The sequence below is a fragment of the Uloborus diversus genome, chromosome 5, assembly GCF_026930045.1.
Source record: "Uloborus diversus isolate 005 chromosome 5, Udiv.v.3.1, whole genome shotgun sequence".
Taxonomy (NCBI): domain Eukaryota; kingdom Metazoa; phylum Arthropoda; class Arachnida; order Araneae; family Uloboridae; genus Uloborus; species Uloborus diversus.
The window spans coordinates 23,657,194-23,681,987 of record NC_072735.1 but is presented as its reverse complement, the minus strand read 5'-3'; the positions used below and the strand labels follow the sequence as shown (position 1 = coordinate 23,681,987).

The 24,794-nt window shown below is 34.0% G+C and overlaps 1 protein-coding gene across 2 annotated transcripts in view; it reads right to left on the bottom strand.

The window, feature by feature from the left end:
* Positions 1 to 24,794, bottom strand: part of LOC129222708 (pancreas transcription factor 1 subunit alpha-like) — a 51,473-nt gene that overhangs the window by 14,167 nt on the left and 12,512 nt on the right. For both annotated transcript variants that reach the window (XM_054857238.1, XM_054857239.1), the window contains exon 2: positions 21,043 to 21,294. In XM_054857238.1, the coding sequence (XP_054713213.1) occupies positions 21,043 to 21,222 (180 nt within the window). In that variant the 5' untranslated portion in view covers positions 21,223 to 21,294. The remainder of the gene's footprint in view (positions 1 to 21,042; positions 21,295 to 24,794) is intronic.

Below are 24,794 nucleotides of genomic sequence, written 5' to 3'. Positions count from 1 at the left end.
AAAGCTGATCCCATAATAAACACAATTATCGGCAATAATTTCCAATGTAGCAAAATTAGCATTTCGATAGCGACTTCTGACATGAATATGTTTATTCAATCATATTTACTAATTCATTAGTATTTCTTAAATTAAAATTAGTAGTCTTTCTAAAATTTTTTAGTCTGTCTTTTAATTTTTAAATGACTATTTTTTTTTTAGCCGATCAATTTTTCTTCCAATTTTATTAGTTTCAGCAGGGAACAAAATGTTTTTCACAGATTGTTTAAGTAGGAAAAACCTATTTAAAAAAAAAACTTAGGGTCTTGACGACTAAAACCTCAAATATTTTTTTTGTGAGTTCTGTACCACTAAGCATATTTTTTTAATGCAGTAATTAAAAAAAATCGATTTTAAATAAAAGCATAATTTGCAAGGATAATTGTATATCAAACCATTACTGAATGTGGGGCCGTTTCCTAAATTTGAAAGTATTTTTTTCAGAAAGAGCATGCTTAGAAACATAGTATTTGATCATTTTTAAAATAATTTGACAAAGTTTACTATTTTTTAAAAAATATTTAAATTGAAGCACAGACTCAACTTAAATTTTTACTCTTCTGCCCATGACATGACCATATGATGAACTGCCATTCACACAGAGCATAATATTTAATCGCTTCTTTACTCACATGTATGGCAAGGATATGGTTGATAACAAGCGTAGAGCGCAATATTAAATTTGCTTTTTGATTATCATAATGTGGAATTGTGGTAAACAGCAAGTGTAAGCATTCAGAGTGCCAGTGAAGTACGCGCATAAGTTGATCATTTGTGAGGTCATAAAGACCATGCCTTGTTTGAAAAATCAGACATTAAAAAAAAAAAAAAATGAAATAAAAAATAACTGTTGGGAAAATGAAAGTATTTTCTGGGTCCATGTTATTATTATTATTTATTTTATTTATTTTTCTCATTCTATCAAGTGGCTAAAAGTAGTACTTTTGACTGAAAAAAACAACCCCATTGTTTATTCAATTAAGAACAACATTCCTAATATCAGCTGGTCTTAAAACATAATTAAATTTGTATCGATAAGTTTTTGTTCAATAATGATTAAGTTGCAGAACATTAATGAAGAAACTATTTTTTAAATATCTCAAATACAGTATACTCTTGATATCACGAAGTTGAAGGGACGGTAAAAAAAATTTTTGAGACATCGAGTTTTTGATATAACAAGGGCATAATCATAGTTTAAAAATATTCTAAAAATTAGTCAAACTAGTTAAAAATTAGTGGAAATGCAATAAAAGTTGAAAAAAAGTCTTAATACAATAACAAAAATTTAATTTTTAAAATGAGCCAAAAATAATAAAGAAAAAAGAACACTCTAAGGAAGTAGCAAAATGTAGTGATTTACCACAACTAAACTCATCAAAGATTTGGATTACCAAGTTACAGAACGGTTTCAAACGAGTTTCGAGCGCTCCGGAACAAAAGAAGTTGGACAAAGGATTTCCTGCGTCTCTAAAGGGGTTTTCTGTTCATCTCCCTTTTCAAGGAGGTGAAAATAGGGTCAAAAGGTCCAACGAAATGGCATGAGAAGGGGGCGAAAAGTTTTAAGTACGTTTCTTGGACTTAAATTTTCTGAATCCCCCAGGCTGCACAATGAAAGCGACAGTAGATAAGCTTCTCCTAATCATTCGTAACCCCTGAGAGAAATAATGAAGGGAGTGTGAAATTTTTGGAAACATTCCTCGAGTGGCTTCAAGACAATAAACTGCGGTTTTTCTGAAAATGTAATATTTGACTTTGAAAAATATTCCACATAACAAGGTTTTCTCTTGGTTCTTCTTTCCTGGTTTATTTCTGCAAAGACACTGAAAGAAAATAAAAGAAATTATAACTAGACAATAAAACTAAACTGAGAAAGGTGCAGCAGTATGCCTGCTGTTTGTTTAATAAATTCTTGCCCTTTTCCATACCTAGAGTCAATTAAAGGTGAGCATTCTTTTTGAAAATAAGAAGATAAAAATATTTGAAAAAAATTGGCTTCTATTTTAAGTGACTTAAAAAACTTGAAGGTAAAAAATGTTAACATAGTTGCAACCCCCCCCCCCCATCCATAAATAATCAACATTCCAAAAGTGATGTAATTTTGTTGCGTTTACCTATGTATTTTTAAAAAACACTTAAAGTATGTTACAGTAATATTAACATTATATGGGAACTGTTCACATTTGCCCTTAGATGTTGTTCATAGGATCCCCACCATTCACCTTAGAACAAATTGCAAAAGTGTAAAACCTAAATTTACTAAAAAAAAAGGAAACATTGTCATTAATTTACTTGAACGTTCATGTGGTCAGATTGGTACTGAGATCACTCAAACAATTTTCTAAATTTTTTGCAAGTCAATTTGGCACTGGCAAAGAATTTGAATTCTGAAGTCTCACATTTGAGGTTTCATATGCTAGTGATTACTCTTCTGATGTTACATCATACCACATACAACTTTCGACTGTAAACAAGACTAATAAAAAAGTTTGAACCAATTTAAGCAGGAAATTTTCCCTTTTTTTTTTTTTTTTTTTTTGAAAAAAAAGTGAAGTGAAGTTATGAAAATTGTACGATATTTAGTATAAATTTGAAGGTATTAGAAATTATAGGATTTTTTTTTTTTAATTAGATTGGAGATTAAAAGCTAGGAGATTGAAAAACTGTTCCATAACAGGGGTGCCCACAGAGGGGGGTTATGGCGCAAGTTGCGCCATCAAAATTTTTGGGGGGGATTTTTTTTTTTTTTTAGAGCAGGAAATTTTTTATTTTTGAAAGGAAAAAAATATTTATACTTATTCAACACGAAATACATGTATAAATAATACCTCTTGGACGTACTCATTCCGATTTTTTTTTTTTACTAGCTGTGTCTCTTCTTTATCTTTACTAATAATAAAGCTGAAAGTCTGTCTCTGTATATCTGGATCTTTGTCTCTCTGGATGTCTTACGCGCCTAGCGCCTAGACTGTTCGGCCAATTTTCATGAAATTTGGCCCAAAATTAGTTCGTAGCATAGGGGTGAGCACCTCGAAGCGATTTTTCAAAACTCAAATTTTGTTCTTTTCCAATTTTAAGAACATTTTACCGAGCAAATCGTCATAACGTGGGCGAGTAAATTACCAAATCATCATAACGTGGAACCGTAACATGGGCGAGCAAATTAACATAGCACATTGGCAAGAAATTCATCATCCATTTTTAAAATATGCAGACGAATCAAATGACCTTTTAATTTTCTACTACAGGCCAAGTCCAAGCCGCGCGGGTACCGCTAGTTTTGAATAAAGGGATCATGAAAGATGGGATGGAGTCAGTGCCCGTTGCAAATCAGGATCAGACGATTTGATTTCTTTTTAATTTATTATAAACTAGTTGCGTCGCCCGGCTATGCAAGATCTACCTTGAAAATAAGTTATTTCAAGTGATGTGTGTTTAACAATCAGACTTGGAAAAAAAGAAAAAAGAAAATCTGTCAAATTTCCCGACAAATCGCGGAAAAATAACCAGAAAGGAAAAAATCTTGTACCCCCCGATTACAGGAAAAGCCTCAAAACTAAAGCAAGAATTCTATTTGGTCACAGTCGAGAAAAAAAATGGCAACAGATCTTTTTTCTCAATGATTTTATTGACGACTAGTGGTACCTGCACGGCTTTGCTCGTAGTAGAAAATTGAAAGGTCTTTTCGTTCGCCTGTATATTTACAAATACAGTATACTCCCGATTATCCGTGTGCGGATTATCTGGTTTGCGGATTATCCGTGCATCATTTCGGAATCACACTTTTTTAAAGCTTCTTTCAGGAGCTAAAATCAAGGTAATACGAAGCGTACCCTACTATCCGTGCACAGAGGCAGGGGCGGATTCAGGGGAGAGTCAAAGGGTCAGCTGACCCTCCTGTGACAAGAATTTTGTTATGATTTTATTACCAATCTTCAAATTTTTAGATTCAAAAAAATAGTACATGGAATCAATGTTAATCTGCTTTTTCTTCGTTCTGTAAGGTATTTCTTCCTCAGCGCGTCACAGTTCAAAGAATTGACTGGGTTCGTTTTAATAGGCTATTGCTATTTTCAGTTTTTTTTTTTTTTTTTTTTTTTTTTTTTTTTTCATTTTCAAAAGCACAACTATCTCTAATCAGCTTAACCACTGAAAAATTGTAGGGAGGAGGTATTTGAATGAGTTTTCATCTCGTTGTGGGGGGGGAGGTAGGGAGGATGAGCACCCCTGTATAAGAGAAGCTTTTTTACGTAGGATATATAACACTGGCCATTAAAACTTGACCCCCCTTCCAAATATATCCGGATCCGCCCCTGCACAGAGGTCAAATCGGACACGTGTTCTACCCATTTAGTATTCGTTATTGGATGCAGCGCATGGTATAGCAGTTGCATGGTCAAAGGTAAAATCGGTTACCCTTGCACGACCTTGGAGAAAAATCTTGCCACAAGAGTCATTGGATGAAGAATCATCTTCGATTGCCGAAGATAATATCGATAACATCATTGAGGAAGTTAGGGAAATTGATGGTTTCGAATCAGTTGACGCTGAGAATGTCGAATAGTGGTTTAAAAGCGACGAATGTGAATCAGGATGTCAATGTCTAACTGACGAAAATCTCGTTGAACAGCGCAAGTGATGATCAAACGCAAGTGATGATACCGAAAACGAAGATGAAGAATATGAAGAAAATACAATTTCACATTCTACTGCTCGACAATCTGTGGAACATTTATTGGATTACATGTGTGAAAGAGGTTACGATTACGGAGAAATAATATCAGTAACGGACATACGCAACAATTTAAACAAACAAAGAAAACAAAAATGTATCACCGATTTTTTTAAGCAATAAATTTCGAAGAAAAGTTCCTGGTTTGTGTTAGTATATATATATATATATATATATATATATATATATATATATATATATATATATATATATATATATATATATATATATATATATATATATATATATATATATAATTTAGTTTTTTTCTAATTTCTCCTTAAAAAGTTAGCCTGCTTATTCCTTAAATGATTTTTCGGATTATCCGTGTTTTTCGATTATCCGTGCGACGCCCCCCGGTGATTAGCACGGATAATCGGAAGTATACTGTAATGTAAGGTGAATTTCTCGCCTATTGGGTTGCCCATGTTACAGTTCCAGCACGTTATGCTAACTTGGTAATTTACTCGTCCATCTTATGATAATTTTGCAAAGGAAAATGTTCTTAAAATCGGAATAGAAAAAGAACAAAATCGAATTTTCGAAAAATCGCTTCGAGGTGCAGACCCCCATGCTGAAATCTATACTTTGCGCCAAATTTCATGAAAATCCGCCGAATGATCTATGCGCGTCACAGAGATCCAGATATCCAGGCAGACAGAGAGATTTTCAGCTTTATTATTAGTAAAGATAACTGAACTCGCAGTAGACGATAAATTTTCGATTTGATACTGATGTTCCTTTACTTAAAAATGCGTACAACTTTTCTCCTGTTGATTTTACAGCCTTGTTAATGGTTTTGAAATCCAAGGGAAGTAAATCTACTTCCGCAGTATATACGTGTAACAGTGATGAGAGGGAGGTCAAACAAGGCTAAAATAAAAACTTTCTTAATTGTTTTTTTCCCCTGTTATTTATTGTTTGCAAGAATTTTGACCACTATGCTCCAGCCTTTCATCTGTTCATTTGCACCAAAACAATCGTTGAAAACTAATTTTGAAGTTTTCGAATAACATATTTTTTAAACCCATCACTTGCAAAAATTAGCTTAAGTTTGTGTGGAGTCTTTCATTTTACTTTACTCTCGTTTTTTCTACCATTTTTAAATTGACTGTTCTTTCAATTTATCATTAGATGATTTTTATAAAACTTTCAATGATGTTAGGTTCTACTATTGGAAGTAGAACAGTTTGTTCTTAAGGTATTTTAATGGGGTTGTTTCCTTCAGTCAAAAGTAGTACCTTTTGTCACTGAAATTGATAGATTAAGCACAAAAAAAAAAAAAAATAATAATAATAACATGGACTCAGAAAATACTTTCATTTTCCCCAATAGTTATTTTTTAATCAATTTTTTAAAATGTCCGTTTCTTCAAACAAGGCGTGGTCTTTATGACGTCACAATTGATGCACTATGTCGCATCTTTCTACCGCATTTCCACGTTATGATAATCAAGAAGCGAATTACAGTTGCCCTCTGCGCTTGCTTCAACCATATCGTTGCCAATACACCTGAATAAAGATGCGAATTAAATATTTTGAACCGTGAATGGCAACACTGAATGGCATTTTATCATTTGTAATGTCATCCGCAGAAGCGTTAACGATGAAAGAGCACCGATTTAAGTATTTTTTCAAAAATAATAAACTTAAAGAAATTATTTAAAAAATGGTCAGGTTCTAAGTTTTTAAGCATGCTCTTTCAGAAGAATATACTTTTAAAATTTTGGAAACGACCCCATTATTTTTCTTAAATCATTTTTGCTTTCTTCTGTATCTGATATGTGTATATAGAAGGAAGTATTCTATTCATGAAAATTTTCGAGTTCTTTCGATGTGTGCTGAATAGCTGGATCAATTTTGAGGATTTCCGAAAAATATCTGTTATAGTGAACTTGTGTGTGACCCGTCTATTTTGGATATGCGACTTCAATTTCGGTATACTTCCAAACGAGCGAAAAACGTCCTCTTTGTCATTAAAAGTCATCTAAAACTGACTACCAAACGGCACGACCGGTCACAGATTTGGACCAAATTCTAGATATAGGTCAATTTCAACTAGATATGAGCCTAGTTATAGCGGTTTGACTGCATAAGTCCTAGTTTGACTACAACGGGGGTCGAATGTTGATAATTTGGACCCAGAGATGCAATGGAGTTAAATTTAAAATTACCATTTTTCTTCGCTTTTTCTACTATCGTACGGCAGTATGAGCCGTTGGCATGCTATTACGTTGAATACTAATATTTAATAAACGATTCTTAAATCCAAATAGGTTACTACTTTTAATTTCACTTACTTGAACGCCAAAATAACATAGTTACATAATATTTATCGTTTGCAAATTAAACTAATTATTTTCGTTTTATATTCATCGTCTGCAAGTAAAAAGTATTTATCGTTTGCTAATAAAAACATTTACTTTAACTGGATATTTATCGTCTGCTATCAAAGGTTTCCCACACTGATAAGCAAAAATAGGGAGAAGAGAAAAAACCCCGATTTGGCACACAAAAGAACAAAAATACAGGATCGTTTCGACTTTTCAAATAACTAAGAAAATGCCTATTAGAAAATACGTGTTCTCCCTTATACTCAATTTACTAACAAAAGATGCCAAAGGTGTTGGGAGATCGAACATAGCGTCGAATTCTGAAATTCCAATGGAAACGCCATTGCATTTCTGAGGCAAAACTAGCAACTTTGGACCCTCGTTGGAGAAAAGCTAGGGCCTATGCAGTCAAACCGCTTTACATGCGCTTATATCTAGTGAGAATGGACCTATACCTAGAATTTTGTCCAAATCCGTGACCCTAAAGGTCCTGCCGTTTGGTCGTGAGTTTCCAGAACTGCAATTTCTAAAAATTTATGGGGAGAGCCCCTGAACTTTCCCTCTTCTTATGTAACACACAATCAAGGACAATATGCAATTGCCTTTTTGAAGTTTCAGTTACGAAAAATTGCCAGGGGAATGCGACCGAAATTCTCTTTCCACTAACATTACCAAAGATTTATGAAAATTGCGTTTCTAAAGCAACAGGTTTGAACATTTAAGTGGAGTACCAATCTCATTTCCCCCACTCCATGGGCGTCCATATGCAAAATTGTAAGGGGGGGGCTCAGAAATTGTAACCATGGTATAACAGGATATTTTCCCCATGGAGGCAGATTTTAGGACAGATTCGAGTCATTAAAATTTGACATTTTTAATTATTTATTCATTAATGGCTGGAGAAGAAATATTTTTATAGTTTTGCAAAGAAAAAAGTACTAAAAGCAAGGAAGTTCTAATTTCCAAGGGGGGGGGGGGCTTGAGCCCCTTGCTCCCCTATGTGGGCGCCCTTGCCCCACTCTCATCAAAATCATTAAAGATCGTCTTAAATTTAATTTCCAGTGCTTTAATCTCGAAAGAAACTTTTGGGGAGTGCTTCCGAAAACTCATTTTCCTAACGTCACGAAGATCGGCTACAATTGCGATTTTAGGGCTTCAGTTTCCAAAAACTGCCTGTCCCCTAACCATAGATATTCTGAAATCGGAATTTTAAGAATTCAATCGGGAGGGAGACCTCCCGAATTTCTTCTCTACCTAACATTACCACATATAAAACTGCGATAAAACTGCGTTTTTAGAACTGCTATTTTGAAAACGTTTCGGGGGAAAGTCCCCAAACCCGCCCACTCTCCCTTACATAACAGATGCGTATCTACAGTTGCTTTTTTGATATTTCAATTTCGAAAAAAAAATACCGGGGAGGGGCCACCGAATCGTTCCAATCGAAGCCACCGAAACTTCTCAATCAATGTCTAAAACTGTGTTTTTATAACAACAATTTCAAAAAATTTCCGACGGAGAAACCCCCGGGACCCCATATCTGACTAAACATTATACTTCCGACAAGGTTCAACTTGCTTACATCCAGTAATGACTCCATCCCGACGCAAGAAAGAGGTGAATCCACTCTCTCTGTATTTTTTCAAACGTTTTAAATAAAAAATAAAAATATCTCTAAGCATTTTTACTCAAGGGCCATATTGTAAAGTTTTGAGAGGTGAGACGTGACAATCCAACAACATTTCGGTTCAGATGGCAGTAGTTAGCCATTACCCCCATCCCCCCCTCTCACTTTAATTTTCCTCGGAATTAGAAACTCCAAAAAGGGTTATCTTTAACGTTATTTGAAAGCGAGAAAATTTTTGGGGGGGAATTTGCGCCATTGAGCTTGGGGGGGATGGGCACCCCTGTTCCATAAGAGACAATGACAATGAAGGGCTGGAACAAATAGATAAAATTCTACTGGACAGAAGTCTTCTTTTTTCTATTAACCTCTTTCAACAATACACGATTGCAAATTTCTTTTCTAAATAAATGTTAAATGCATACTTAGAGAATGCATTTCTTTTACTAGAAAGGTGTTTATTTTTGGATGGGTCTTGGTAAATACTTCCCAAACAAACATACCCAAATATCAACTATAACTTACTTAAGTTATTAAAATTAAGTCGCCACAATAACATACCGCTGAATGAACTAATTCAGAAAATATATTACTTGCATGTATTGATGCTTTCCACCCAAAAATATTAAAAACTCTTCTGCATTTTAATATTGTCCCCTTTAAACAAACAAAAAATGCATTTTGCTAAAATTATGCAAGTAACGATTTCAAAAGTTTTAGGACACAATTTTTATAAAATTTTAGTACATTTTTAGGTCAACAAATATCAAGTTTTTTTGAAATTTATATGTAATTCATTAGCTTGATTTTTGTATTGGATGATTAAACATTTCAAATTCTTGAAAACTACAACAGAATGCATTCCATCTTTTGTTATTTAACACAGTGACACATTATGAAGTAGAAACATATAGCAGTAGAATAAATGTCTGTTCAAGTGCTTCTTTACTTACCTTGTTATTGTTTCATCAAAGTGAATTAAAGAATGAGAAAGAAATATCCTTAATAAGGAAGGATTTAAAGTAGGCTGCAAGCCCAAAATTTACTGTGTACTTAACTTTTATCAGATATATCCCTGTAAATTACAGATAAATCATTTAAAAAAGCAAATGAATAATTGTTTATTACTGCAACTAAAACTAAGAAAATCTCCGCTTTCAAAATTTTATCTTGGAGTGAATTTGGCGTAAAAGCTTTGGATTGCTTCATTACAACTAATTTGTTTTCAGTAGAGGACGAAGAACATGGAATTAAAAATGCAGCTTGATTTTTCAAGCTACTTTCAACCTCTTATAAATTTTGCCACCAGTGGTGTTCCCATTGGGTATGCTCCACATACGCCATATAATCTCTAACATTTTAAAAACATATAGCTTATACCCTCAAGCATCAAAAATTTTCACATTATGACATATTATGTATATGATCGCATACACATATTGTGCATAACTGATTACTGGGAGTATACCCTCAAAAAAATTAACGGGAATATCACTGCTCACCACATCAGCATGAGACAGTACCTGTAAAAAATCCTGATTATCAATATTGGAAAGATAGTGTATAAACAGAATAAAATGCTTTAAAGTGATTCTTTTCTGAACGGCACCATGTGCTGATCTTGCATACATTTTTGTCTGCTTTTTCTAACCACAAGAAAGATAAATTTATTTTCTGTGGCATTTAAATAAAACAAATTACTATTTACAATTTTAAAGCAAAAAGTTAGTGACTAAATTTAAAAATTATGTGTGCAAGAAATGATCCAACTTCACTGAAGAGAAACACAAAGCAAACGGACTCTTTGTACTGAAAGAACAAGGTAATGCTCAGACCACAACACAAGATAAGCAATATAAAAATAAAATTACTTCCCATTTGGGGACAACCTATTTAAACTTTGATCTAAATATATTTTTTGATCCAAGTGTTTATAGTTGGGTTCTAACTCAACTCATTATATTTATTTTATTTCAATAAGCTATAATACTCTTCACTCCCCTCCCCTCAACCACAAAACTGCAATTTGAGAGAAGGAGGGAATACGCCCCCATTTTTCATTTCTTTTGAAAAGAGAAAAATCAGAAATATCATATTCTATTCCTTTCCCTTAACTCTTTTTCTGCAACATTTGCTGCACAGCTGTTTTTATTTTCTTTACTATTTTGTTTTTATATATTTTTTGCAGAAGATAAATGAATGCACGAGTTACAAAGTATATAGATAAAACAAACAGCTTTATATTGAGCATTTGTTTTGGTTAACTGCATCCCCCCCCCCTCACCAGAAAAAAGAAACAGCAGCAGCATAGGTTTTTCTCTTCTTTTTTTAGAGAAAATTTCTTAGCGTCTACCAAGTTTATTCTATCCTACAATTATAGGCATATCATCATGAAAAGTTTCAATTCTGGGTTGAATTTTTTTTTGTGTGCAAACAGGGAATAAAATGAAAATTTAGGATTTTTAGGAGAATTCCTACCCTTGCTTGTCTACCCTGTACTTGCAGAGCCAGAAAATAAGCAGAAAGTAGTATAGGTCCCTTCTACAAGTTAAGTGCGAGAATAAGATCATTTCTACTTAGTGATTTATTATCTGAACCTATCTAACAATAAGAATACTTTTTTTCTGAGTCATAGCAAAAAGTATATATCTTTAAAAACTGAATGTCATATAGACTGCCCAATTAGTGAGATTTTTGTTCAGCAGACTGCATATTACACATGTTCTATCCAGTTCATACAGGGTGTATGAGAGCAGCTTTAAAAAATTAAGATGCATTAGCAATTATCAGAAAAAAAAGAAAGAAAGAAAAGAAAATACATTCACATATTATTTCCTTCTTAAGTCTATCTCGTTTTGAACCGCCATATACATAGGATGAACTCACAACAATGTATATTTTTTTCTAACCCTGAATTGAATTCATTCTTTTTCTTTTTACTGATATTTAAAATTTTCTCCCCCTTAAATGTATTAAACGGTAAGTTTGTTGAAACTGAGAAAAAGGAGAAGGAAATTTTGTACCGGCAAAAGGTATGAAACACCGAATTCTTGGGGAAAATTTCATTGTTAAAAGATTCTTAACAATTAGAAGGCTAGTAAAATCGAGCTCAGGTTCTATTGGATAAAAACTCATAAAAAATCACGTGCATCATTAAATTACTTTTTTCTCATTACAGTCAACTCTCAATAACTCAAAGTCCCTAGAGACAGCTAAAACGTTTGAATACTCGGTAGTTTGAGTTATCGGAAGTTCCTTTCTCAGTCTTTTAAAGAATAATTTGTATTTTCTTTTTCAAGAACAGTGCATATTGGATAAACTATAACACTTATAGGTGGGACAAAATTAAATATAAGCACAACGTAGAAATATTTTTACAGAAAGGATAATTAAAAAGATACTCTGAAAAAGGAAGTTAGTTTCGACTGCTTAGGTTTTTTATCACATTTTAAAATGTGTGTCATTAAATTTGTATGCTGTGGGCTCAATTTTTTTTCTCTTGATCAATCTTATTTCTTCAAAAGTCTTTTTGTTCTAAAAGCAGATTCTTTGAGTCATCCAGAAAAAACTGTTTTCAATTTTGATTAAAATTTTAATTCTCTCAAAGACTAGTCAGCAATAAAATTTTGAACCGTCAGCCACGGCAAAAAATATCGGCAATCTTGCAACACTATGCGCCTTAAGGAGCACTACTGGATAAATGATCAATCTCAAGCAAGTTGATAAGCAAAGCAATGAGTTAAGAGGGGGAAGAAATTTCTTACTTATACTGCATTTTTCCGCCTAAAATGAAAACTAATTTTTTTGTAAAAAGTTCGACAGAAAAAGAGTACATTCGAGATACAAAGACAACTTTGTATTGAAAACATTAAATTATTTTGGGACCAAATGAAAACTTTGATATAAAGGAAGATTCGAGATACTGAGAGTAGTTAATCAGAAATAGAATGACGAGTTGCTCATCGTCGGACAAAAATTGCATGTGCAATGTGCATACCAAATTTCATTTTTCTAAGCCATTAAGTTTTCCCAAGAAGCACTCACCAAAGATCCAAATGAAACATTTTATTTTAATTTCAGTATAGATTCACTCATAGTGACATGCATTAGACCAATTTGAATGAAGTCAATGTTGTAACCAACTCTGAAATCCGACCATGTCCAAAAACATCGCTTATAACACAAATGGATGAATAACTAATGCTCCAAGTCCGAAATTATACATTATTTCCCAATCGGTGTATTTGAATTTGATAAATTCGCGATCCGGAAAATGAGTGGTGATTCAAGTAGAATTTTACTCTTGGAAGATTGGCGAAACACCCAAATATTCATAATTGAGACAAGTTAATAGCGGAAGGGAAAATCAGTGTGGATAAGAGAAAAATAAGCAATCCCTCATCTTTAAGGACCCTAGAAGACAGGAAAGTATGAGGTATTAACTATTTGTGATATCAAAATTGAAATTAAAAAACAAGTTGTGACGCAACCCAGAAACACTTTTGATAAAACTACTAACAATTTTTTTTTTAAATTATTTATTGAGCTCATATGAATTTTGATCACAGAAGAATAAAATTAAGTCACATTAGAACAAATTTTTTCACTATGGACAATTGGACATGCTTTTCTTAATTGTAAATATTCAATAGACATCATTAAAGTGAAATTTTAACTCATTCCATTCATTTTCATAAGTTTAGTTAGTTAGAGCCTTAGAGTTAAAAATGACTTTTCTGATATCTATCTGGCTTAGTTAGAAATGTAAGGAGTATTTCACCCATCTTTTAAATATGAAGTCGGACTGGGTCACTATCAATTTGCCTGATTGCAAATTGATGGAATTTAAATGCACAAACTCCGAAAATAAATTTCGGAATGTGGTTGTTTCCATCAGTCAAAAGTACTATGTTTAGTCACTGAAGTTGATAGAATGAGCAAAAAAACAACTTTGGCACGTACTCCAGGGCTAACTGAATGCTGACGCTTACTGTCTACTACATTTCCAGGTTATGATAAATCAGAAGCGAATTGAATATTGCGCTCTATGCTTGCTATCAACCATGTCAGTGCCAGTACATGTGCGTAAAGATGCAAACGAAATATTGCGCTCTACGCTAATGGCATCAGTGGATGGCATTTTATCATTTGTGGTGTCATGAGCAGAAGCGAAAAAATATATAATTGAATCTGTGCAATGATTAAAATAATTTTGTTTAAATATTAAACCTTGAAATGATGTATTTAAAAAAGTGGTCAGATCCTATGTTTTTAAGCATGCTCTTTTAGAAAAAAATATTTTTAAAATTTTGGGAGCGACCCCATTGGCACATTTGCTTATGGTCCATTCATGTTGTGGGCATTTGTTTTCAGACATTGTCCAACTTTGGTGCTGAGTTCCAACGTAAATATAATATGAACTTACCAAAACATCCTAAGAAAGGTGTTAACAGATCAAGAATTTTAGACATCATCAATGTCGAGAAAATCTAAAACATAGGTTATCAATATGTAAATAATCAACTTTTTAGCACAAATAGTTCTTGATAGTTTCATTTTAATATTAAATTGTTTAAAAAATAATAGACTCATTTTTTCTAAGAAAATTTTGAGTTTTTAATAGAGACATACCGAGCACTTGGAAAATTTTTGATGAGGCTCTCAGCTCAGTAAAGTACATAGATTTCTTTGACCCCCTACCCGGTTCCATATAGTGATGTGGATCTGGTAAATACCCAGCGGGTAGGTAAATTTTTTTTGGGTATTTACCCGGGTATTTACCCAAGGCCTGGGTAAATACCCAAAAACTGGGTATTTTACAAAAAATGCCAAAAATGAATGAGAATTTTTTTTTTTAAATCTAAATATGAAATAATTAGTAAAACTGATGGATAAATATGTTTTACACAGTTTATAATATTTTTTATTGAAAGACTTGATGAGATTATGAAAGAAACATATCGTGAACCAAAGAATCTTTCTTTTCAATGACATAATTGGAGAAGATGTTTGCTTTTTTTGTAATCAGTTAAGCTTTTTACGTTTTGTAGAATTCTATCTGAAATTTGGCTATCAACATTGATTAAGCGTATCCAACACATTTTATGTGAATATCATATTAGATTGTTTAGATTTCACACAATAATTCTTTAAATATGTGATCAAAATACAATTTTTGGGCAAAAATTTATTGTTTTGTATATGGTTGGTTATACAAGGTGTATTCTGAAAGTAATGCAATGATTTTTTCCAGGCCGCTTTTATTGGTCGGAGTATAATGAAACTACTTGGTTTAGGTGAGGGGGACCGTAAGGTGTTCCGGAAAACCAGTCTCGGGGTTCTCCGAGCTGTGGAAGTGGCCGGACGTAAGTTAACCTCTGCGCATCGACCGTGACACGGGAAAAATGGCACGTGATTAAGTTTTGTTGCGTAACCAACAAAATCTCTTGAGGAGACTAACAAAATGCTTCATGAGATTTACGGGGACTCTTCTCTGTCCTATTCACAAGTTTTGAGGTGGTTAAAGACCTCTGAAGAGGGCCGGGAAGAGGTTCAAGATGAGCAACACACTGGGTGGCCGTCAACCAGCAAAACCGACAACAATGCGGCTCATATTCCTCAAATGTTGGACTTTGATCCTCGATTGACTATAATGGTTGCAAATGAACTGAACATGTCGTCTACTGCTGGGTTTCTTATTACTCAAGATTTAGCGATGAGAAAAGTGTGAGGCAAGTTCGTGTCGAAGCACCTTGCCATAACGTGCTGAGAATCCGCGAGTTCCTGGCTAAACACTAGGTGAAGACACTGTTCCAGCCCCCCATAGTCCTGGCGTCACCCCAACAGACTCCTTTTTGTTCCCTCGGATTAAGGCAGGCCTGAAATGAACACATTTTTCATCCCCTCAAGAGATCCAATCAGCCGTGACAAAGACCTCAGGGGAGGTCCCCAAAAATGCCTTTCAGATCACGTACCAGTAATGGCAGAGACAATGTAAGAAATGTGCAGAAGCCCAAGGACCTTACATTGAAGAATTTTAGATGTTTGTGCAAATCTGTTCAATAAATTCTTTTAAAAAAAACTTGCATAACTTTTGGAATAGACCCTGTTGGAATACATACAGAAAAGTATTTTAGTTGAATATAAATTTTTGAAATAAATTTTTTATACCCTGGATATTTACCCTGGTATATACCCTGGATATTTACCCCTAAAAATAAATACCTGGGTATTTTACATCACTAGTTCCATATGAATTTTTTTAATTTTTAACAATTTTTTTTTTATTATTTTAGAACGTGTGCCATCTCCTCGCGAGGTTGCTATGTATGCCATTGACTCTGCCAATACCCGGTAGTTGTAAAAAATTAAATATATTGTTCAATACACATTTTTCAATTAATAAAAAAGTACAAGTATTTTGTAACAACAAATTAAAAAAAATGGATACAAGTCTTTACATCCATAAGCTTACCTTTTGTGAATTGAAAAAAGCATTGCTTGTAACGCCGCAACAAGTGTCAGCAGTGCTCCTGAACATTTGTGTTTTTAACACTGTTTTATTTGCTTAAAAACATTATTCATGCTTGGCAGATGACTAGAACTGTAACAGATTCATATAATTCGTATTAATTCCAACTCGATTAATCATATCTTTCATTTATTTGTTTTTAATTAAAAAAAACTTTTTTGTAAAATTTTTTTACATAAACAAAATGTTTTAAATAAAATTGAATTTTAGCTGGAATTAGTTTTGAAAACTATTATATGGAGATCTGTATAACTTTTCATATGAATTCAAAATTTATCACGTTGTATGTCAATGGTTCATTCAAAACATAATTGGTCGAGTACTCTGTACTCTACCAAAACGATATTTGATACATCTCTACTTAATATTTCCTACGACTGTAAAACTTCAAAAATTAAAACACTGCCAAATTTAAAACACTAAGTGATTCTTCCATATATCACCTTTTCTACTATTTACGAAATGAAGTTTTTTTTCGGCAGCATATTTAATAGAGACAAAATTAGCAGTTAAATTGACTTTTGAACAATTGATAGTATAATATGAACTTATTTTTCTTGTTAATGTTTCATATTCAAATGAATTAGTTATAGTAAGGTTAATATAATATCAATGTGTTGTAAGACTAAAATCGAATTTTCGGTGCCTCCCTAGTTAAAAATCTATAATGATGCTAAAATTCTAAATATTCAGTTAATGCTGTTTCAACATTACATTACCTGGTTTTTTCATAAATTTGAATATTAAAAAAGCTAGCAAAGTACTTCAATGCAAAAAGCAATAATCAACATATGGCGAAAAAGGGGTTTGGATATTAACCCCAAAAAAATTTTCCCCAAACATTCTAAAAAATATCACAACACAAATAGTAATGTTTTATAACAGTGGAATTGTTGGCTGAAATGGAACTTTTCTAATTGGTTTAGCTACAATTTTATTTTTATTTAAAATGCTATATAACTTTCTAACTAGTACTATTTCTATTCTAATTATTACTCCATTCGATTACATAAACAATTATTCCTAATTCGAACTTTCACCTACGTATGCATATTTGTTTTAACACGCAAATTTCTGAAACCAAGTTTTGAAACCAAAAATAATGCTACATGAAATTTAATTCATTTGAACTGAATTCCATTTGTTTCAAATTAATATACTGTATGATTTCCAACTGCAATTTTACTATAACACGAAAAATTATTAGTTGTTATTGAGGCAAAGATATTTAAGTGTTGATGGCTTCTAGCTCTGAAATTAACGCAACAAAACAGAAATTATATTTATTCAATCCTTCATAAAAATATTAAAAACAGAAAGTTTCTCTTGTTAAAAGCTTTAATCACAAACAGTAAAAAGACATTTGTATTAGCTATATTCATTTTCAGCAAGTCTAATAATTTAAAAAATAACACCCTCGCTTGAATTGCCAGGCCCGGATCTACCTATTTATAGATCCCACAGCAAGAGGGAAAAGGGGGAGGGGCACGCCTCAGAGGGGACCACATCCCAAGAAGCCAAATAAATAAATAATTACAAAATAAATTATTAAAATCTGCAATCAAGTCTTTTAACAGGTCAATATATTTTTCAATGCTTTGGTACAAATGTGAGAAAAATTTAAACTCATCACATACTACTAAAGCACATAAGCAAGAAAGGTGGGGGGGGAGGGGATAATTTAAAGTTACGAGACACTTGTTTTCTTGCTGATATAACTTATTAATATAATGCGTTTTTAAAAATCAGGATAAAAACTGCACACAGCTGCCCAGAAGCATTTAAACAAGTTAAAAACCTTTAAACAATAATAAGAAATAATAAATAAAACATTTAAATAAATGAAAATTTAAGTAGAAATATTGAAGCAGTTAAAAACATACATAACAATTACTCTTGGAGGGAGGGGGGAATAGATAGGCTTGCTAGACGTCCTGACCGGGACAGTCCCAGATTTCAGGCAAAATCCCGGTGTCCCGGCCAGTTTACTTCAGGTCCCGGAAAAACATAAATTTGATTAATGACCAAAAAAGTCTAAAAATAATATACCGTGAAGGATTATTTTGGATAATTATTTTGTCATTTGAAACATAAACTTGTAAAACAGCTATCGAATCAGCTTTTAACAACAGGGATTTTAACAACATTAAAATGAAAAAAAGAGTTTCTAAAAAAATTCCAAGCAAATGAAAAATTCATGCGAATATTTTTCAAGTTTTTATTCCTCATTCAAAGTATTTTTTCTTACTAAAGTAAGCAACAAATATTAACATGTAAGAAATAAAATGTTTACATTTATATCTGCTTGTGTCCTTCATTATTACCCCTGGTTTACGCTCATAATCATTATTTATTCATAGCATTGAGAATGAACTACCAAACTACCATCTAAAACACGCTAAAAACCAGCCAAGGGGTATGTTCCCTTCAGGGGTGTTTGTGATCCAAAGTTTCCAAAAATTTTGGGCTGACAACATATTCTAAAGCTAAAAAGTTATTTAAAAAAAAAAAAACTTTTAAAATGTTTATTTTCAATAGTTTTTGCTAGCATATTTCAAAAAGTTTTTTCGGGGGGGGGGCGGAGCTTTCTTTTACAAGTTTCTGAAAATTTCACTGTCTTCTTGACATTTTACTTGAGTTTACGATCACCCCCTGGTTCCCTTTTGAGTACTCGGGCCGGGGGGGGGGGGGTATTGCGGTGTCCCGGTTGAACATTTCACAAATCTGGCAAGTCTAGGAATAGAGCAACTTAGTGGGCGGTTAGGGCCCTACTGATTTTTGGCAGGGGGGTACAAAATTTACATATCCGGGCCTGTGAATTAAAAATGAAAATAAGAATCAAATTCTATGATACAGAATATTTTAAATTTCATAACACAAGAAAAATATTTTTCATCGATAGAGAAATTTAAAAGGTTCGTTCAAATTTACTTATTAATTAAATCTTTGTTTATATTACTTGAAATATTTCAAGTAATATAAACAAAGATTTCTTCTCTTAATAGCATAATACGAATTTGCATTATCAGTTTCAAAAAAGACAACTTTTTATTAAAACGAAATTACACTGCTTTTATTGAAATTTTTCAACAAAAACCTTTCTCAAGGCTTATTGGAAAGTTTACAAAAGGAACATTTTCGTCTCGCTACTGTAAAATCAATTTACGTAAAGATTTTTAATATGGAAATATCGTGGTCTCAACCCCGATTTGACTTCCAAAACAATCCTTAAGGTTTAATGCAAATCTTTTTCAGTAAGCCCAAATAAAAGTACGTTTTGAAGCTTCGCATAAGCCCTGTTATGTTCCTGCATAGAAGCTTTGTTTTAATACAAATTTAAATATGGCGGCGTAAACTCATCTTCGAATTTAAGAAACTTTTTTTTTTCAATCTATATTACGTACTGCTTTCAAGTAAAGAGGAAGAATACATATTTATGGAATCAAATTCTAAAATAAGTACTCACGCAATAACTATACGAATAAATTGGTCCAGCTGACGATTATTTTTAAAGTCCCGAATTCACATTGCCGATATCAGCTCTTCGGCAGACGTTTGGCTTTGGCGGGCTCTCCGGCTCTCAAGTGAAGAACGATAAAAATGTCAACTACGCATGCGCGCGCCGTAAATGACAGATAAATACCGTTTTTCGAAAGACAGATATTTCTCGTCGCAAAATGAGGGAAAATTTAGCGTATAAAAAGGGATTTTTTTGACAGTGTACATAATTAGTATTGAAAATAAGTAAAAATGTTATTTTTAATAAAGTCTCGTATAACACGGTTTCGATACTACCCGGAACGAATTAACTGTGTTATACGAAGGACACCTGCAGTAGCGTAACTAGGGGTTGGCAGGAGTGGCTCTCGCCAGGGGCGCAGCAGCCCGGGGGGCGGCATTTCGACTGATTAAAAAAAGAATTTTGTTGTTCTTTTTTTAATTAATGAATTTGAAAAATGCTTTAAAAAATTTAAAAAAAAAACTTGCAAGAATAAGAGCTAGAGGAGGTATATATACGTATACACATTACACATACATAACATCTAATGAGAAGGAACATTGGGCATCATTGGAAACAATTCTAAAAAAAGAAAATAAGAAAAAAAAATTACAATGCTGCATCCTATTTGTCGAATCAATTAATAAAAATGTTCCAAAAAAAATTTTTCTTTTTTTAGAGGTCACAATGATCTCCGATGACTTTCCATGTGGATGCCCCTGGGGGGAGGGGCGCAACTTCTTTCGTTCGCCAGGGGCGCTAGACCCCATAGTTATGCTACTGGACACCTGTATATCATACTGTTGCTCTTAGGCAACTTAAGGCCACTATATAAGGAGAGCTGACTCATCCGGCATTTTGGTTCCAAAGTTGCAAGGGCACAAAATTAGTTTTTGTAAAAAAGTCTCGTTGCAGAAAACTGGTGCCCAAGCTTTAGCTGAGTTGCTGGTCGATGTTTGTTTATTTTATTGTGTAAATGAAAAAGATTTAAGTAATGCCAGTTAAAAACAAATTAGGTCTGGAAACGACATTCATTACAGTAACCATTTCCTGAATTATTTTTGCTGAATTTGAGAATTAAGTTATCTTTCTATATTTACTTTAAGTGACATTTTACTAAACTTATCATCAATTGTTTCACGACATAGCAACCAGCAAATATTATAACGTATTTATAAATACTAGAAACAGTGTTGGATCCTAACCGATATTGGAACCAAAATGTCGGATAAGTCGGCATGTCCTCTAAAGGGGTTCATGTATGGATCTTTTCGAAAGGACCCACCTGCTGCTGCACGCACCGGCCGCCGCCGGAACGCCGCCTTCCGCCGCTGCGGTGGCGGTGCGCCCTGGTCACGTTCTCCTGATCCGGGTAGGGCGGCGAGTCGTAGCTGCTGTCGCCGCCGCCGCCTACCGACTCCAGGTGGCGCAGGAACTGGCGGTTCACCAGATCCACGTTCTCCATGAGCACACCGATGGTGGACGCCGTGGTGGGTCCGCAGGGGGAAGGGAGCCCCCCACGAGTCGCAGCAGAAACCTGCACGGAGGAAAAAGAAGTGGTTATTTAATAATTCTTTCCCACTTAGATTATGATTCCAGGCTTAGAAGGCTTAAAATGTACAGTCTTGAGCAAAGAAGAGACCGAGGGGACATGATTCAGCTGTTTAAATTTATTAAAACGAAAGATGTTACGGGGCTAAAGTTTAGCACTGAAAACAGGACAAGGGGTCATTGTTTTAAGCTATTTAAATCTCAGGCTAACATGGATATTAGGAAAAATTATTATTTTAGCAGGGTAGTGGAATCTTGGAACAGCTTACCGGAAGAGGTGGTAATGAGCAAAGGAGTAGACAGTTTTAAGAGGGCCATTGATCTTCACTGGGGATTGTAAATTGACTAGGACCAGTCTAGCTGGGCCCAGAGCCTGTTGCTGGTCGTCACTTTTGTATTTGTATTTGTAGTATCTCACGGTGAGCAAGACCCACACATTAAGGGGTAAACTCCCAGCTGGGCTGACGCCCAGCACGGGGACCTTCCCCGGCGCAATAAGTACCAAGCGCGTCCGTAGCATGATACGACTATCGACCGCCGCACTCAGCCGTGCGGGGGGCCCGCTACGCGGACCCCCCGGGCGGTGGAACCTAAGGCCTACGGCTAAGAGGTGGGGTGCGTGCGGAGAAAAGTACATAGGGAGGTTCAAAACAACTTTTTTTCAGCTCGAGTCCAGGACATCCATTATGTTTCTTACACTTACACTGTTAAAACTACAGGTTGCGTTCGGCACCTTTCAGGGGTGAAACGCTTGTTCACCAGCGGCACCCAATACGGAGCCGAAATCGCACCTCTTATTAGGGTGAAAAACGGGCACCTTTTAAAAGACAGACAGCGGCGGTGAAAAGAAGGAACCTTTAGAGAGATAAATGGCACCGTTACTGATTTCTACAATACATCGTCTTCCCTCCCTCCCTCCCCCGTATTGTGTGCATTTTTGAATATTATTGTGTTTATTGTTTGTGTTTATGATATACAAAGTCTTGGTACGTTTTTCACATTGAATTGATTTTGGGTTAAAATTTGTCATTTAAGGCATTTGATCACATTTCAGACTTTCCAACATAATTTAGAAGCGTTCATGACTTCAATTAATCTATCCGAGTTCTAACTCTCATAAAAACCCTTGAATTGCTCTGTAGTTTTAAATGGATATTGACATTTACTACAGCATAATACCAAAAATTAAGAATGTAGGCATCTATGGATAATTTACGGACACATTCAAATTTTTCAGTTATATTACAATCACGGGAAAATCAAATCGTTTCATAAATTGCAGGCGTTTCATAAACGTTTAAAATATTTTAATCAAGAGTAACATATTGATACGTATACATATATGGTTCGACATTTGAATGTCCTATTTGAACATAAGTAATCTAAAAAAGCACTTTTTTTTTCTTTTTTAAATAGGAACTATTTTGATATTAAAATCAAAACAATATTTTGGCATCCCACATAATAAAAAAACATTGGAAACAGAAATTAGAAAAAAATAATAAACGCGTCTAGACAATGCATTCGTTTTTTTTTTTTTTTTTTTTTGAAATAACACAAACGAAATATTTTTACGTAATGAGTCATGGCATGAAACACACAGAGAGATTTCTTTTCCAAGCGTCTTTTTTTTTTCCTTTGCTACGTCTACGCAGCTGTTTTATTGAGAAGATAAAGACATTTAGTGTATCTGCTGCAGCAGTTAAGTTACATCGCTAAATTTTCTTAACGGTTACTTATTAATTATTTCGTATTGCTAACAATAAACATTTTGGGGAAAATCCACGAGACCGCTGACGCGACAAGGAAGTAACAGCATATATTAGTACACATGATAGAAAAAGCCATACATCACTATGTTAAAACAGTTAACTATAAACAAGAAGTAGTACTCAGTTTACTTTGTTGAAACTCGACTCTGAAAACACTAAAAGCCTGTTGGAAAGCCTTAAATGTTATACCATGATTAAATGACTGTACTTACGCAAGGTTTTGAAGGTTTGTCCCAGAAATGTTGAATTTTAATCCAGTTTAGTTGTCAATTCAATGTGAAAATTTCATGTACCAACAACTACGTTGCTGCATCGTCATCCGCCATTAAAGTGGCTGAATTGAACTTGTGCCGGACCGCACAGCGCATGTGCCAGCGAGGCACCTTTGCGGAGGAAAAGAGTCGCTATTGGCTACTGCGTGAGCTGATGGCTCTTCATTACCTTCTTTCATCTACTGAGGTGCTAAAAGATATCGGAACAATATTTCCTAGCCTCTGTGACTCTCTATGGCTCCGTCTTTGCACCCTAAGGCGGAAAATCGCACCTATCTGGCTCCTCCGGTTTTAACAGTGTACTAATAGTATTACGCTGTAAAAGTTTTAGCTTCTTACTCAAATTGTAAGACGGTACTCAATGACCCCTTAATTTAAGATTAGGCGTATCATAGAAAATGCCACAAATTGAGAAATATTTAATTTCCCCAGCTGTTTTTAGTAAATAATTATTTTATTGCAATGTATATGCATATTTCTAGTGTATATTATAATACAGTAGGCTCTCTGTTCAAAGGCGCTCTATTTAACGACTTTCTCTGTTTAAAGACGGCTTTTCACGGTCCCAGATGTTCCACTATAGTGTTAAAAACATTCTATTAAAGGACGCTTTCTACTTAAGGACGTTTTTTTGTGGTCCCTTGAAAGTCGTTAAACAGAGAGCCAACTGTATGTAGCATTGTTTTTCCAGTTCGATGTACAGTCGAGTCCCGACTTACGCGAGGGATGCGTTCCAAGACTCCTCGCGTAAGTTGAAATTTCGCGTTGTGGAAAAATATATGCATACAAATTTCTTAAAGCATAAAAAATACTTTTAGGCACTTATAAACACCCCTCAAACTGCTCTAAAGCATTCCTTAACCATTACAGTTTCTTCCATAAAGAACTAAATTTTACTGTATTTAAAAAATAAAAAAACTGATTTTCAACATGAAATACTTAAGGTGCACAAAATGAATGACCAATAGGAATAAAAGATTTAAAATAAAACAACACGGTACGCACTGCATGCAATAAAATTAAAATGATGCACAAAATAGTACTGTACAGTAGATACAGTAGCAATACTTACGACTTAAAAAATGAGGATACTAGTGATGATTTATGCTCAAAGATCTTATCGTTATTCTTATCTAATACATTTTTAAATACGCTTCACCTTTTATTTAAATCATTTCAACTTGTGGCTACATCTCCTCTACATGATCTTTTTATTAATCCACAACGCAAGAGCGCGTAGCTTCCATTTTCATAATTTTTACTTTGCTAGACTGCTCTGCAAGCTTCAATATTGAAACTAAGTTCTAAACTTTTACGGACAGCTTTTTGTTTTGACTTTTAATTGTACATATGGAAGATTCACTCATACTTATTGTCGCGCTACCTTCGACGTTTTGTAATTGTTCAAGCATATCGAGAATCTTAGGCTGTTTAAATTTTTT